The 16,896-nt window shown below is 38.6% G+C and overlaps 1 protein-coding gene across 6 annotated transcripts in view; it reads right to left on the reverse strand.

The window, feature by feature from the left end:
- Positions 1–16,896, reverse strand: part of ARHGAP21 (Rho GTPase activating protein 21) — a 126,973-nt gene that overhangs the window by 46,336 nt on the left and 63,741 nt on the right. For all 6 annotated transcript variants that reach the window (XM_082847250.1, XM_082847249.1, XM_082847248.1 and 3 more), the window contains one exon: positions 719–811. In XM_082847250.1, coding sequence (XP_082703376.1) covers positions 719–811 — 93 coding nt within the window. The remainder of the gene's footprint in view (positions 1–718; positions 812–16,896) is intronic.

Genomic DNA, 16,896 nt, shown 5'->3' on the forward strand with positions numbered 1-16,896 from the left:
AACAAGTTAACAATGCATTCTAATAAATCTTACCAGCGACACCCACTATTTACATGTGTAGCTGCAAAGATAACATTTTATTCAAAAGGCAGTAAAAGATAGTTTTTCACTAATTCCCTTTTTAAATTATTTCATGTTTAGAAACAAGAGAAAAGGGTAACTATTTTAGTGTGTGCATTAATCTAAACTAAATCCTACTTAGTTTTTTTAATTAAAGTCACAAAATATTTCAGAACAGCTACCAGACCACATCCACTGACAGCTGCAGATGAAGCTGGGCTTGCATTGCACTGGAGACTTAAACTACTCTTTGTGGTGGACGAATTCATTCACCTCTAGCAGGTCAGGCTCTTCCAGAACTTGGAGCTCCGAGATGATTTCATTTACTTCAATGAATATCTCCTTCATTTGCTATTTTATTAACCTTTGTCAAAATTAAATGTACGCAAAACAGGTTAAGAGGGCCTCTGAGGGTCCATTATCTGAGTGGTAACTAAAAGTGTCCACAATATATCAATTACGGTATTTCTGCCCACCCATCCATTTGGGTATCAAAAAACATATAACTAACTAGGTCTCAAAAACAGTAATAACTGATATGAAGAAAAAGGAAGAAACATACAGTAGGAGACAGAAGGAAAAACCTGGAAAATGAAATATGGTAAAAATGAAGTAGAAAAGAAATTAAAAGGGAGGTTTAAGTAAGACCATCGAGCACCTGTGCACAATCCAGCTTCAAAAGCAGGTCCTCCCTCCTTAACCTGTTTGACGAAGATGGTATCCATGGGCTCCAAGCGGTTTCTTTGTTTTCCTGTGCGGAAGAAAAGAGCCAAGGCATAATTTTACCTCACGATATTTTCTTAAAATAGCAAAATAAAAAATGATATTTAACTGAGACAGTGAAGCAAAGATTTTTTAAATGAAATGTTAGACACATATCTCAAATCTGGATGCTAAAGTCATCATTAAGAGGGTTCCAAGAACTCCAACATTTATTTTTCTTCTTCCATCACACAACCACCACAACAGCAACGATTTCCATTTACTGGGAGCATTCTGTATGTAAATTATCACACTAAATATTACACATACCTGAGAGCTAATTTCCATAACAAGTAAGTATTTCTACCACCATCGAATAAAAGAGGACACCAAGGCTCAGAGAGACGAAGTAAATTCTCTTAAGGTCACACAGCTAGATTACACAGGCGGTATTCAACTCCACTGCTTTTTAACACTGCACGGTGTTAAGCACTAAGTCACAATCCTAAATAAGACAGTTCTTTCCCTTCAGGGACTCTGGAGGGAGAAAGACATATGAACAAAGAATGGTACTACAGGGGCTTCGCTGGTGGCGCAGTGGTTGGGAGTCCGCCTGCCGATGCAGGGGACGTGGGTTCGTGCCCCGGTCCGGGAAGATCCCACATGCCGCAGAGCGGCTGAGCCCGTGAGCCATGGCCGCTGAGCCTGCGCGTCCGGAGCCTGTGCTCCGCAGCGGGAGAGGCCACAACAGTGAGAGGCCCGCGTACCGCAAAAAAAAAAAAAAACAGAGACAGATACAACATACAGTCATGGCAATGAGGAGCTCGTGATCAAATCTGAAAGTCAGTACTTCACAAACTGCTATCCGTGTATCGTCTGCATTAACAGCTCAGGTGTTTGAAAAAAATCAGTGTTTCGGGGTCCAATCTGCTTTGGAAATCTGCTTTGTCAAGAAGTTTCCCAGATGATCCTTCTACACACTAACATTGGAGAACAACTGACAGTTTCAATACATAGAAGTCAAAGGAAGAGTCACAGGTGAGAGGAAATTTAAACTAAGCGACAAGCACCAAGGTAAGTACTGAGAGGGGACAAACAGGTAGACAGTGGTTCTCAGAGTGTGATCACCAGACCAGCAGCATTAACACAACCAGGGAATGCGCTGGAAATGCAAATTCACGGAACCCCCCACCCCAGATCTACTGAATCAGAAACCCTCATGTGACCGTGATGCATACTCAAGATGGAAAATCAATGAACCAGAAGACGCAGCCCTGACCCTTAAAGAAGAATATAACTGAGAAAATAAGGCATCTATATGTATGGAGTTCTTTCATCATACTTGTTAGACTGTGGCGCTGGGCAGAATATGACTGTCAAATATAAAGAATCCATAATTACTGTCATATAAAACCGAATTTTTATCCAGGTATATCACAAAGGTGGCTCAAAAGAAGCAGAAACCAATAAAGGAACGTCTATCAGCAACTCCCCTTACATATTTAGCTGTTTACTCTGAAAGACATCCTCTAAAAGTAGTGAATGGCTAACTCTGCTTAAAATGCAACAGGGCACAGAGGAAAACTGCTCATGTTTTAGACACCAGGAGACAGGGATCCAAATCCTTGCTGTGCCACTGGATAGGCCAGGTGCAGGTAAATAAACGTTTTTACTTAAAAGAAATGATTGCTTTTTCTTTTACAGTACAGAGACATGTTTTTGCATTCTTGAAGGGTTTCTATGAAGACTCAATAAGATAACATGCAAAAGCGCTCAGCATAGCTTGTAATTGGAGCAATTCCTTGGTAAATGTGTATTTCCACTCTCCATGGTGCTTAGATGAAGACTAGTCTCATATTTTTACGTTTTCAAGCATGAAAAATTTGAAAGGTTGTAAAAATATACCTGCAAAGTATCTATCATCCAATTTTCAAAAATATATATCAGATCTCTTCCCAAGGAAACTCTATACAGCTAAGTTCAGAAGATGTGAAAATATTATAAATCCTTTGGTCACTTCTGATTGGCTATGACAGACAGCCCTGACTGCTTTCTCCATGAGGTTTTGGAGGAAACAGAGAACTAAGGCTAGTTAAATCCCTACTGTAAGGAAGAATGTCCTCATTCTTAAGAGATGTTTGCCGAAATACTTAGGGACTGATTGTAATCTTATATTATCATATTTTATTATTATATTATTACATTTCCAGTATTATGATAATGATATCTGCAACTTAATTTTCAAATGGCTTGAGAGAAAAAAATAAGCCAAGATATCCAAACACCCAGACACATGTATGGATGGACAGATAAAGCAAATATATATTCAACATTAAGTTAATTGTTGAATCCAGATGGACAAGGTATTTGCTGTACTTTGAAAATTATAATACAAAGTTTGGGAAAACTTTCTGTATGTGCCAGGTTTTATTTTTCTTCGCAGAACTTGTCATCCGCTACTTAAAGTTACATGTTTATTTGCTTTCATGCTGGTTGGTTGTCTCTTCCACTAAAATGAAGAGCAGGGATTTTTGCCACGTTCACGGACGCTCACAGCACCCAGAACAATGTGTGGCACAGAACAGGCATTCGATAAAGCATTATGCAATAAATGAACAAATTTATTATTTAATTCTTACATCAAGCTGTCAAGAAAGTCATTATGATTTTAATACTGTCACTATACTGAGGAGGAAACAGACTAAGTAACTTACGAAGAGGGAGAGTAGGGATTTGAATCGAGATCCAAATCCAAACATGGTGTGTTCCCTCCTGCTTCAAATGTAACCCAACTACTTATTCAGTTGTCAAGCTTTACCAAATACAAGGAGACAGTCCACTTACAACTAGTTTGAAAGGGAAAAGAAGGTTTCTTTCAATGTAAGTCACTTAAAATGCAAATACTTAATGCCAATCCAGCTGGTAATCAGGCTAGGTCCTTATGCAGCCAACTCAACATTTACAACAGTTGGTATTTAAGGAAAACCATCTATTTTTTCTAGGCTAGAGATCTGAAGGTTTAATAAGTTTTGCTGTGCCAAGTCACTGCTTTCATGGAAAGATTTATATAATTAAAGAGAGGACAAATTTTTTTTTTTAATTCGGTACGCGGGCCTCTCACTGCTGTGGCCTCTCCCATTGCGGAGCACAGGCTCCGGATGCGCAGGCTCAGCGGTCATGGCTCACGGGCCCAGCCGCTCCGCGGCATGTGGGATCTTCCCGGACCGGGGCACGAACCCGCGTGCCCTGCATCGGCAGGCGGACTCTCAACTACTGTGCCACCAGGGAAGCCCCGAGGACGCTTTTTTTTTTTTTTTTTTAATTAATGTTTTCTAGTCCACTATGTCCCAAACGTGATTATACCATACTTATATTTAAAAATACAAAATGTAAATGAGCATTAATGAATTCTACAAAATAATAAAAAGCTGGCTGGGTAGCAACGTAGTGACTTCTGAAAGTTCTGATAGGCACTTTCACTCACACGGAATAAATTGTAGTCCAAAATAATTTGGTTTTGATTTCTATAAAGGAAATACTAACTTTGCAATGACTACCATTATAAAATCAGAGAGACTGTGCCACAAATTGACAAATCCTTCAATACACTGTGCCTGAAAATACATGAAGATGGAATAGACTAAAAGAAGGGCCAGTCTTACAGCAAGCACTACCACATCTGCTGAGAGCTGTACTTTGATTCTTCTTGTTCACTTTCCTTTCTGGACTGTCTCCAAAATTCTGACTTGCTATTACTACTGTGGGTTTTAACCAATTCCTTCTGGACAACAGAAAAATGTCCCATAGGCATCCTTTAATTACAGGCAGGTTTAACTAAGAAATATCCCTCTCTTCAATTTCTATATTCCTTGACTCTAAGTCTTGTGTTAAACACATGGTTCAGTAATTTTAAGAGTGTCGTCTCTTTAATATATGCTCTCTGTAATTCCACTGGAACTGGAAATCACAAGCATCAAATTTAAAGTGTGTGTTATTCAATCTCTTACGTCTTTAGTTTTTTAAAGTCGGTTTCTAGATATGCAGAACAAAGAGTCCGATCCCGAATTGTAATTAATCAGGAAAAAGTATTCCCTGCTTCCCTGTAGGATCGTTTGGCAGAGTCAGGTGGCTTCCCTGGCAATTCTTAGTAAAAAGCCTCTTTCAATTCTACATGCGTATTTTATAATTTCTCAATTTTTTGAGAACACATAGGATGTGTTTCAAAGAACTGCTAAAGACCTTATTCAAGTATTATTCCCTTGACCTTATCAAAAGAAAAGGGAAATGTGTCTTTCTAGCACACACATGTAATTAAATCGTTCTGTATTTGAGAAAAGGAAGAAGACAATGACCTTACATGAAAAAGAATGGCTAAAATTAGCAGGTACTGAAAAGGTCCCACTTTATGCTATTTAGCATACAATTAGTAAAGACTTAAATAAGAAGCTATAAAAAGCATACATGAATTTGCCTGAAGTTGAATGTTACACTTTGAAATCAGAGAGAATGTATATACTTTTACATTATAGTAAACATAATCAGCTGAGGAAAAATAACTAAAAGAAATAATAATACATAGGTAGTAGCTGCCATCCAAATACTGGATGAACATCCAGGTGGATATGATTTCTATTCTCCATTCCTAGTATAAGGCAGTGGTTAACAGCTTGAGCCCTACGACCAGATTACTTGGTTAAAATCCCAGCTCTACCACTTACTTTCCAAGTAGGGTTACTGGATTTTGCAAAAATGACTGTCTATGAGAAATTCAAATTTAATTGGGCATCCTGTAGTCTATCTGGCAACCCTACCCCCAAGTGATGGTAGACAAATGAGTTATTTGTACCCCAGTTAACTCATCTGAAAAATGAGGGTGATGACAATTTATTTTTACCTGGCAGGGCTATTGTGAGGATTAGAAGAGAGAATCCATTGAAATACTTATATGATGCCTAATACAAGTAGGTATTTAATCAATGTTGTTACTATGCTAATCTGATGATAAAGCTTTAGAAAGTTTACATAGAGATCAGGGATGAATGAGGCCACACTGCTTGTGCTTGATGAAATACTGGTCCAAAGAGTAACAATACAGACTCAACTGGCATATTGGGGGGAGTTGAAGAGTACAAACCGAAGAACACCAAAGAAAAGGAAGGAAGAAGTAAGAGAGAATATACTAACAAATTTCCAGTAACTGACACAAACTACTCATCTGTCTTCAAAGAGACTGGCGTCTAAAAGCCAGAGTGCTCTAATGACCCTCTTCTTTGGAGAATGCTAAAATCCAAATCACTTGCAACATTTAAATTGTTTCAAAATTTGAAATATGAAGTATACAAAGCAAGCAGCCTAAAGCAAATAGATTATTTTCAGAAGTAATATTCTTAGAACTATACCAGTTAGAAACGAGACACAGAGAATGAAGATACACAGAGAAATAATAGGTATAGATCAGGGAATCCTATAGTTAGTTCTAGGGACAAGAGAAACGTATTTATCAGAGTTAAAAAAAAAATTATACTTTAAACAAAGAAATACCATCTTACGTTTTCACCAAAAGCAAAGCAGCAGAAAATAATGGCTATCACTCAGATTGAGATTTTTAAAAATTTTTCCTTCTCTCTCACAGTTCTCGTAGATGCTACCGAACAACTTTTTTAATGGAACCAAAACTCTGTTTTTATAATGACAGTTTTTTTAAGTATTCTTTTTACTGATTTCGTTGTTGTAAAAAAAAGAAAAAAGACAAAAACAAAGAAACCATCTATCTATCTCTACACTAGAAACGGCTGTTGAAATTAAACTGTGCTTCATATGAAAGTTAAAGTTAGATAAGCCTTGGAAGACGTGTGCTCTCCACAAAGGCGGAAAGCTATAGAGGTCACATAATGGAGTTTTTTTTTTTTTTTTTTTGCGGTACGCGGGCCTCTCACTGTTGTGGCCTCTCCCGTTGCGGAGCACAGGCTCCGGACGCGCAGGCTCAGCGGCCATGGCTCACGGTCCTAGCCACTCCTGGGCATGTGGGATCTTCCCGGACCGGGGCACGAACCCGTGTCCCCTGCATCGGCAGGCAGACTCTCAACCTCTGCGCCACCAGGGAAGCCCCATAATGGAGTATTAAAGCTCCAGGCATTCATTATTTAAAGAAAATCAATTAAATAGCTTATTGAAATTAATATCTATTTTTCAGACCCAAAATAATTGAAACCACAATGTAGATTGAGACAGACAGATATCAAAGTTAAATCTGAATAATAAAAAATGATCTTTGTTTCTCTTTGCTGGGTCACAGATTAACACAGAAAAAACAGGGCATGGAGAAGCATTTATTGAGCAAAAGTTAGGAATTATGGATCTATTAAGGCAAAAAACAAACAGAGGGAGTGATAAATAGCAAATTCAGGCTAGTAGTTACCTCTGGGGGAAGAGAATAGAAAAGTAGTGGTATGGAAGGGCCTTAACCATATTTATAATCATTTATGTCTTAGTGAGAGAGAAATGGAGGAGGGGGGTGTTAAAATGCTAAGATGACAAGGACAGGTGGCCAGCATTTGGAAGTCACATATCTTCCCTTTATTTTCTGTTTGCCTGAAATATTTCATAGCAGTTTTTTTTTTCATTGTTGAAAACAGGCTTCTAAAAAAAAGAAAGAAAAGAAAAGAAAACAGGCTTCTAATTTTTATTTTAGGGGTTTGGTTTGCTAACGGCATGCAAAACTATCTTAAGAGCCTAAGAGAGGCACTGTCTCACATCAAAAACCCGTATGTATTATATGAAAATTAAGTACAATCCAATTTAAGAAGACTGCCATGGCAGATTATTGGGTCCCTTTCCCCTTCGGTAAGGGCAGAAGCACTAAGGAAAAAAAAAATGCATTCCAGCTTTTTAAACCTAGGTGGTCCCAAATTTCCACTTACGATGCTCTCATTCCCACAGTGATGGCTAGTACTTTGAAACTATACTCCCAAGCCTCCAATCTGTAGCTCCAACAATTCTTATGAGCTCCAAACCCCAAATTCCAATAGTCTCTAGACAACATCAGCAGAATGTCACCTGTCAGGTCTCAATCACATTTCATTCATTATAAGCAAACACACACTCACTACTCAACCTCATCTTTAAGTAACATCAAATGGAACAAAGTGAAGTTAAGAAAATCTGCTAAATATTAAAAAGCAGATCATGTTCTAACTTAATCATGACAAACTTTCTTTCAGCCCACACCTGTCTAATTTTTTTGGTTTACTTTTTAGTGTGGTAAATGCCTGGCATATACAAAAATAGAGAAAAAAAGTAGAATAACCCCCCCCATGAACATAATGTAAATAATTATTAAAAATCTGTCATCTTGTTTCATTTACACTCACATTTTTTTCCTAAAGTATTTTAGTGTAAATCCCAGGTATCACGTCAATTCATTTACAAATACTTCAAATAGTTCAGTATGCATCACTAACAAATCAGAACTTTACTTCTTCTTAAAGGAAAGAAAACAAAATCTGTTCACAGTTCTCCATATTATGCAGTATTTTGCACAATCTGGATCATATAAACTGACAACAAACCCAAGCCTTCCTTCTACTTTCTTCTATCTTCCTAAAAGCCTACCTAACATTAATGAAAAGCAGTATTTCATGACATAGGAACGGTAGCACCAAAAGCTATGAAATAAATTTAGAAAAGGTCTCACGTGTAAAACCACAATAGAATCCTAAAATTAAGTTCTGGAACAAGTTTCCCACTCCTAATGGAATGCTCTGCCTATCTATTCAAATTCAGTGAGGTCACCTATGCAAGAGAACATACACTACATGAAAATCTCTGGCACACAGAACAGTGTCTGGCATATAGTGGATGCTCTAGAAATATTACTGCTGATTGATTCAAATTCAAGTCCTAGTAAATGCCAATAGCAAGACTGCCCAAAACCAACTTGGAGACATGTTTCAGGAACAAAGCTATTATTGTACTGCAACTGATCTATAGGATTTCCCTGAAATAGAAGGAAAATGCTGCCACTTAATAGTAATTTGAGTACAATACCACTAGGTGTCAGACGTGAACCAAAATTTTCTGGCATTATGAACCACCTAGGCAAGAAAGACTCTGGAGGATGTTATTCATTCAACAAATATTTAGTGAGCTTCGACAACGTGCCAGGAGCCGATCACTCTACAACGAACAAAACAGTCCTGGGATCTGTCTTCTGGAGTATTTGAAGTTTATGCAGCATCTTTTTCTCTCTCTGAAAGTTTCAGGAATTTCACAAAGTATGTATCACGTGTGGATTCAGAGCCGTTATTCCAGTTGTTCTAGATTTTAAGTTCTCTGCAAAGCTGGAAAAATGTGTTGCAGTGTGCTAACCACGGGCAACTATCTTTCCATGTCTGACCTTACCACTGCCCGACCCCATAAACTGATTAAATCTGCCCCTCATCTTTCTCCAAACCCTTTAGTCCTCTCTGGTCTTCAAGATTATCAGTCTCCCTCAGAAAACACTCTTTCTTATAAGTTTACCCACAGATCAATATTACAACCAAATTCACCAGTAACCTCCACTTCCTTTCCCCCTTGACCTTTCAAAGCATTCCACTTGCCAATGTCCAGCTATGGACAATTCCAACCAGACCCTCCCTCTGCTCTTGTTCTTGGCCTGCAATGTCAAATGAGTAAAACTGCGTGACCCACTGATTTAGAGTTTCCAAGTTCAGCTAAGTGCCTGACATTACTCACCAAAGTCTCTTGCTTGTATTTTAATCCCCGTTCCCTCGAGGCTGCAGCTTCAAACTTCTAACACCCTTCTCGGACTTGTTCTGCCATCTGGATTTGTTCACACTATTTAGATAACCTTGTTTCTTACTTTACTGTCTTTCAACTGCTGAATCCTCATCTTTTTCTTTTTTAAATCTTTGTCTATCCTTACTTTCCTTTGCTCTTTCTCAGTTGAGGATTTAGTTACCAGCTTTCTTCAGGACCTTGTTCCCCAAATGGTCTCTTCTCAAGTGTAAAACCAATCTCTCTTCTTCTCTCCAGATCTCACAACACACAAAAGCTTCCCAAACTTAAGAGAACAACAAAACTTCTCCCTACCCTGCCACAAAGCTTTCACCTCTCATTCCCCATCCTTTCATTTTCATACTTCTTGAAGAATAATCTATACTCACCTACTCTCATTTCTTTACTTCTAATTCAGGGTTTCTCAGACATTGACAAGTATCCTCTGGGGGACAGCATGCATCCCCCCCTCCCCACTGTTCCCTGTTCTAATTTATGTCACAGCCCACTGACGCACCGGATCCACTCTGCCCACCACACTGAAACTATTCTTGGTAACTTTACCAATTTGCTACTTGTCAGGTCAGGTCCAACAGTATCTTTTTTTTTCTTTTTTCAATATTTATTTATTTGGCCGCGCCAGGTCTTAGTTGTAGCATGCGGGACCTAGTTCCCAGAGGAGGGATCGAATCCAGGACCCCTGCATTGGGAGCACAGGGTCTTAACCACTGGACCACCAGGGATCTCCCCCAACAGTATCGTTTTAGTCTCCACCCTAATGAATTCTCTAGGACAAATGCAAGTTATCCACCCTCCCCTAAAAATGATCGCCTCTTAATTAGCAAGCCATCAACTCCTCCTGGCTGTCCTTATACCTTCCAAACTTATTTTCAAATTTCCTTTCTGATTCTCCTTTCTCTGACCAGCTCTTAGATGTTGTCTTTCCTAGAGTTCTATCTTTATGCTGTGTGTCTTCATGCTCTCCGTGTATGATTTTATTGATGCCTAGGGCTTAGTTATAGCATATATAATGATGACTTCCAAATTTATTTTCAACCCTACCTCTCCCTATGAGCTCCACACCCAAATTTTCAACTAGGTACTGAACATTCTGCCAGCATCAGAAATGTAACTTATCCCAAACTGAAATCATTTCCCTGGGGGAATGAGGTGGGTGTGTTTCACTTCCGTATCCCTCAGTCAATGGTACTTCCATCCATCCACTCCTTCATGCCAGGAAAGCCAAGCATAATCCTCCACAAGACATCTTTAACTGGTGACATACAATCTACCCCACGTCCTACTACCAAATCTGGGCAAAAAACAACTTCTAAATACCTCCGAAATCTGTTCTCGAATGCTGTTTTTTCCTTTGTCCTGATAAAATCCTATTCAGCACAAAGCACACCCCATCTGAGAAACCCTTCCCTGGTGGTCAGATGACTTGCCATGCTGTGATCCTGCCACAGTTGTGCAGACCTCTGTTTCTGCACTTATGTAATTATTTTACACCTTCATCTTCCACCATCCTATATAAAGATTCATCAAATGTATATAGGCCAGGAACTGTTCTGGGTTTAAAGAAAAAAAAGTAATAAAATAAAGTTGGGAATTTCCTGGTGGTCCAGGGGTTAGGGCTCCGCGCTCCCACTGCAGGGGGCACGGGTTCAATCCCTGGTCAGGGACTAAGATCCCGCATGCCGCGTGGCCATAAATACATACATACAAATCATTTTTAAAATTACAAAAAAATAAAAATAAGGTTCCTGCTCGACAATCCACCTGAGGCAGAAAAATGTTCAATGAGAAAAAAGTAGCATGAGAGATGGTGAAAAGTGTGACAGACAATAATAAGCGGCGTGCGAAGGGAAGGGAGAGGGAGAGGCAGGGATGTGACACTATTTTTAGGAAATGGTCAGGGAAGTCCTCTCTAGCAGGTGACATCTGAATCACTATCTAAAGGAAATGAGATTACAGGCTATATTGCTCCCTTCCCAACAATTAGTTTAGTGACTGACTCTTGGAAGTGACTCAACAAATGTCTGCTAAGAGAATGAATAAACAACAGGAAATATATTTCTAGACTTAACGCATTTAGCATTCATACGCAAATACTTCTATTGCAGCTCTACACCAGAGATGAAAAATTATCTGTTAAATTTTGAAAGCAGGGACCATCACAATTAAATTCACTTTTTATTAACTGGATCTGTGAATCATGTATTTTGAGTATAGACTAACTGGAGAGCAATCAGGAAGAAAATGGGCCTATTCAGCTAAGTGGTGTCTGTGATCAAGGTCTTAAGTTACGGAGCAGCTAAGAAAAGACAGCTCAAAATCACGTAATTACAGGTCATCTCTGGAGCAACAGTGTCTATAGAGAAGTGATTTCTAGGGCAGTCTAGAACATTAATACTCCAACCAGGTACTTTTCTGGACTTTCACCTTTATAGCCCTATTGTTCAGTATCCCAATTAGTTCTCTAAAATCCTAGATCGCCTATTTCCTAAAGGTTTTAGAACCATTAAAGAGATTTTTTAATCGCCTTTACCCTCTTGACCGCCAAACTACCTTCATGCAATGTCTCACAAAGCCTGAAAATCGACTCCAAAAATTGGATTTCTGACAATACCTACTTTAATGCAATCAAATTCCCTTCATTTTAGATTTCTGTAAGTATGATTTCCTGGGACCTTTAGAGTGAAGTTAGATTTTTTTTTTTAAACCTCTCATCTAACTTTACCAGTGTCCCAGTTTATTTTACAAATTCCTACTAAGGTCCAGGATTACCGTGTTTTTGTTATTAGTGTTCCAGCTTACACACTTAGCAACTGTGTGAAATAAGATTTCTAAATTTAAAAAGTGTCACCGAGACTTTGTGTTCAAGGGGGACTGATGGGAGCAAGGTGAAAGAAAAATAGGAAGGAAGTAGAGAGACAATAATTCCTCAACAGCTGAGGTCAGATACTAACATGCTGACTTTTGCAGCTTCGGGAACAGTCATTTGGGAATAGCACCAAGTGAAGGTGGTACTAGGGTGGTACCCCCCCTTTACTCAATACATTTACTCAACAAACATTTGTGCTCCTACTATGTACCATGCACTTAGCAGGCACTGAAAATTCAACAATGAAAGACAGTGTCCACCCTTAGTGATCTTTGTTCTTAAAGTAACACATAAAAACATTTTTTAATAAACATAATGACTAGTTTGGGTATGTAGGAAAATTTTACTTCGAACATTCTAATGACCAACTCTTGATAAAAGACAGAATCCCCCTTCTTATTTTTCTATTTTCCGTTATCAGATCTGTATTACTATCATCACCTCCCAGGAACAGGTATATTAGGAAGTAGAAAGTTTTCACTTGTTTACTACAATCACTCAGATTAACTGTGTCCAAAATATGAGTAGGGATTTCCCAGGAGAAAATCAGGGAAAGAGCCTACCTGCATCTTTCACTAGTTGTGAAACAGCACTCTACTCCATCTTGTACAAAACATCCTTTCAAACGTTTGGAAACTACTGAACATACTGAAAGCTATCATTTTCTCCCCCGTGTGTATATATATCTATATATCTATATCTATATCTATATATGTCCTTGTCATCACTGTCCTTTACATCTGGCACTCCACAGTGTTTTGCTTTGTCCTATTTACTCAGAAGACCCTGAAGCCCTCCTTTCCCGTGTTTCCTACCTGTCAAATGAAGAGAAACAAAATAAATATATTGAGTTAACCTGTTGCTAGCAACATATAACATAAAAATCACTTATTATCTTTGTGTGTGTACACGTGTATGCAAGTTTATACGTGTGTATATATTTTTACAGTAGGAAACATTGCCCATAATAGCAGACTACAAATAACTTGGTAATTTTATTGTAACTATGTTGATAGAATAAAGTTATTTTAATAAGACAAATACATGGGCAGCAAACCATTCACTGAAGTATCCATATATTAGCAAAGTGAGTGAGTACAGGGAATACATCACTTATACTTGCGCCATAGTGTATACGCATACGAAGTCCAGCTACTAGAAAACTACCTCCCAGGACTTCCCTGGCTGTCCAGTGGTTAGGACTCCATGCTTCCACTGCAGGGGGTGCGGGTTCAATCCCCGGTAGGGGAACTAAGACCCCACATGCCACACGGTGTGGCCAAAAAAACAACAAAGAACAAAAAAAGAAAATTACCTCCCAAAATTACTACTAATATGATAATATATTTCCAGGTTAGAACTTCCATCTTAAGGGCTTCTGCACTCAGCAGGCAGAGGAAAAAGCCCAAGTCTTGTCCAGTTAGGAATCTGTCAGGAGACTTTCCCCACACTGAAGAGTAAAGGTAACTGGAAAGAATGTTCCCACCAGCCCAGAGGCTACCTCAGTTTTAACTAAGTAGAGCAGGGGGTAAGGGAAGGGAAACCGATCTCTAAGAAGTAGCTAGAGGCCGAACTTCACATAGATTTATAGGCTAAATCAAGTAATAGCCTGGATCTGGATAAAGCAAACAACAATCTTTTATCCTAGATCTCAAAAAATCTTCAGTAATGATATTTGAAGGTCAATAAACACAAAATAGTCAAACATCCACAAAAAACACAAAATACTCAAGCATCCACAAATAATAATAATAATAACAGCAACAACAACAAAAAAAAAACTCCAAAAACACAACACCCTCTGAGCTAGAACCACCAGGAAAAAAAAGAGAGAAAGAGATCCACAAAGGCTTCTGATAATGGAATCACCAGACAGAGATTATAAAACAACTTTGCTTATCATGTCTGAAGAAGTTTTTAAAATAAGCCTAAAAATGGTAAAGAGGAAACTATAGGAAGTGATCAAGCATATTTGGTGCACTACCCTAAAGAACTTCTAATAATTAAAATGCAAACAGCTAAAAAGAAAATTATTGAATATACACAGGGAGAAATTACCTGGAATGCAGACACACACATGCACACACACACAGAAGAAACAGAAAATTCAGGAGCCATGGCGGGTAGAGGAAGAAAATCTAACATATGTTTGATTGGAGCCCCAGAAGAAGAGAGCATTGGGTTACAGGAGGACACAGGTAATATGTGATGAGATGCTGGCTGAAAATTTCCTAGACTGATGACAGACATCCATCTACAGACACAAGAAGTTCAATGAATCCCAAACAAGAAAAATAAAAATATATCCTCACCTAGACTCATCATTACAAAATGGCTAAACATCAAAGATATAGAGAAAAATCTTATTTATTTAGGCTGCACTGGGTCTTAGTTGTGGCACATGGGATCTTTGTTGTGGCATATTTAGTTGCGGCAATGCGGGATTGTTAGTTGTGGCATGCTGATTCTTAGTTGTGGCATGCATGTGGGAACTTAGTTCCCCGACCAGGGATTAAACCTGGGCCCCCTGCATTGGGAGCGTGGATTCTTACCCACTGGACCACCAGTGAAGCCCCTATAGAGAAAATCTTAAAAGCAGATATAAAAAAAATTTGCCTTCAAAAAATCAATAAACCAAAATAGGAGAATGAAGTCCAGGGAGCCCCATGTTTTGCACTGCTTTTCGCCTTGAGGCAAATTCTGCTTCCAAAAGTAAAGGCTGAGACTGAGAAGCTGTTCACGGCCTCCCTCAGTCTCCAAGGGTCAGGGACACAAACATGGACGTTGGGGTCCAGCAAGGAAGAGTGCCCTGGAAAACACTATATGCTTTCAATTGGGCCTCCCAAGGAGTACAACATGTGAGTAGGGCTGCAAAGGTAGAAGCCCAGCCCTGTTCTGCCAAAGAGAACACAGATGACTGCCAGCCCCAGCCTGGACCCACCATCACGTTCACACTTGCCACTCCCCCGCCCTCCGAAGCAGGACTCCTCTAAGGGACAGTGTTGGTTTGGGGACTCCTTTCTGGCCCAGCACAGGCCTTCTGAGAACTGTGCTGCAGTCAGGGCCTTCCTACCAAATCCTCTTTTCCTCTCTTCTTTCACAGGCGTCAGACCTGTATCACAGTCTTAAGTCTTCCCCGTTCTTTCCTGCTCCTTTCTACAGGCATTTCCCCCAATAAATCTCTGCCATGTCTAATCCTGTCTTGCCACCATTTCTGTCTTTGTGTCTGCTTCTCAGGGAACACAAACTGATACTCCAAATATCAAAAGGACCAAAGTCCACCTTTATGTGAAGCAATTCTTGAACAGAGATGCAAAAATTCTAAATAAAACAGAAAGCCAAAACTGGTAATATATAAAAAGTACATACATTAGGAACAATCTTGGTTTAGTTCTGTAATGCAAAGTTGGTTTAACATTTAAAAAATAAATCAATATAATTCACTATATTGAGACTAAAGGGAAAAAAAATCAAATGTTTATTCCAAAAGATGCAGAAAAATTCAAAACTCATTCATGGGAGAGATACACCACATTCGTAGATTGAAAGATTCAATACCTCAAATATTTTCAAATATTCAACACTGTAAATAATATAAAACCAATCAAAATTCCAGAAGAATTTGTTTGTGTGTGTGTGTGTGTGTGTGTGTGTGTGTGTGTGTTACTGTAAATGGACAAGAACAGCCAATCCAATCCTGAAAACAAAATTGGAAGACTTACTCTACCTAATAGCAACACATTATATAATTACAGTAATTAAGATCACAGTCTTGCAGCAAAGAAAGTGACCAATGGAATAGAACGGAGTTCAGCAAACTCTTCTGTAAAGGGCCAGATGGTAAATATTTTAGCCCTTGCAGGACTCATACAGTCTCTGTCACATATTCTTTTTTTTTAAACAACCCTTTAAAAATATAGAACTATTCTTAGTTTGGAAGCTGTACAAAAATGAGCCACATGCCGACCCCTCGAATAGAATATGGTCCAGAAACAGACCAAAACATATATAAACACTGTATGATCAAGGTGGTATTACAGAGCAGTAGAAAAAATAGACTTTTCACTAAATAGTGCCAGGCCAAATGCATATCAGTATGGGGAAAAATTAACCTTGATCCCATACCACATATAAAAATAATCAATTACAAGTGAATTGTAGATTTAATTGTGAATGACAAAACAATACAGCATCTCGGAAGATAACACAGGAGAATATCTTCGTGACCGTGGAGTAGAAAAAAATTTCTTCAATAGCACTCAAAGTTTTAACCATAAAAGAAAAGACTGATAATTTGGACTACATTAAAATTAGGAACTTCCCTTTATCAAAATTACTAATAAGAAATTGAAAGGCAAGTCACAGCTGAATATCTGCTAAATATATAACTAATAAAATCTTCATCGAAAATATTTAGACTCCTACATATGAATTATTTTAAAAAGCACTGATAGCTAATAATCAAACAA

Source organism: Leucopleurus acutus (genome assembly GCF_964270905.1).
Source record: "Leucopleurus acutus genome assembly, chromosome: 1".
Classification (NCBI taxonomy): Eukaryota; Metazoa; Chordata; class Mammalia; order Artiodactyla; family Delphinidae; genus Leucopleurus; species Leucopleurus acutus.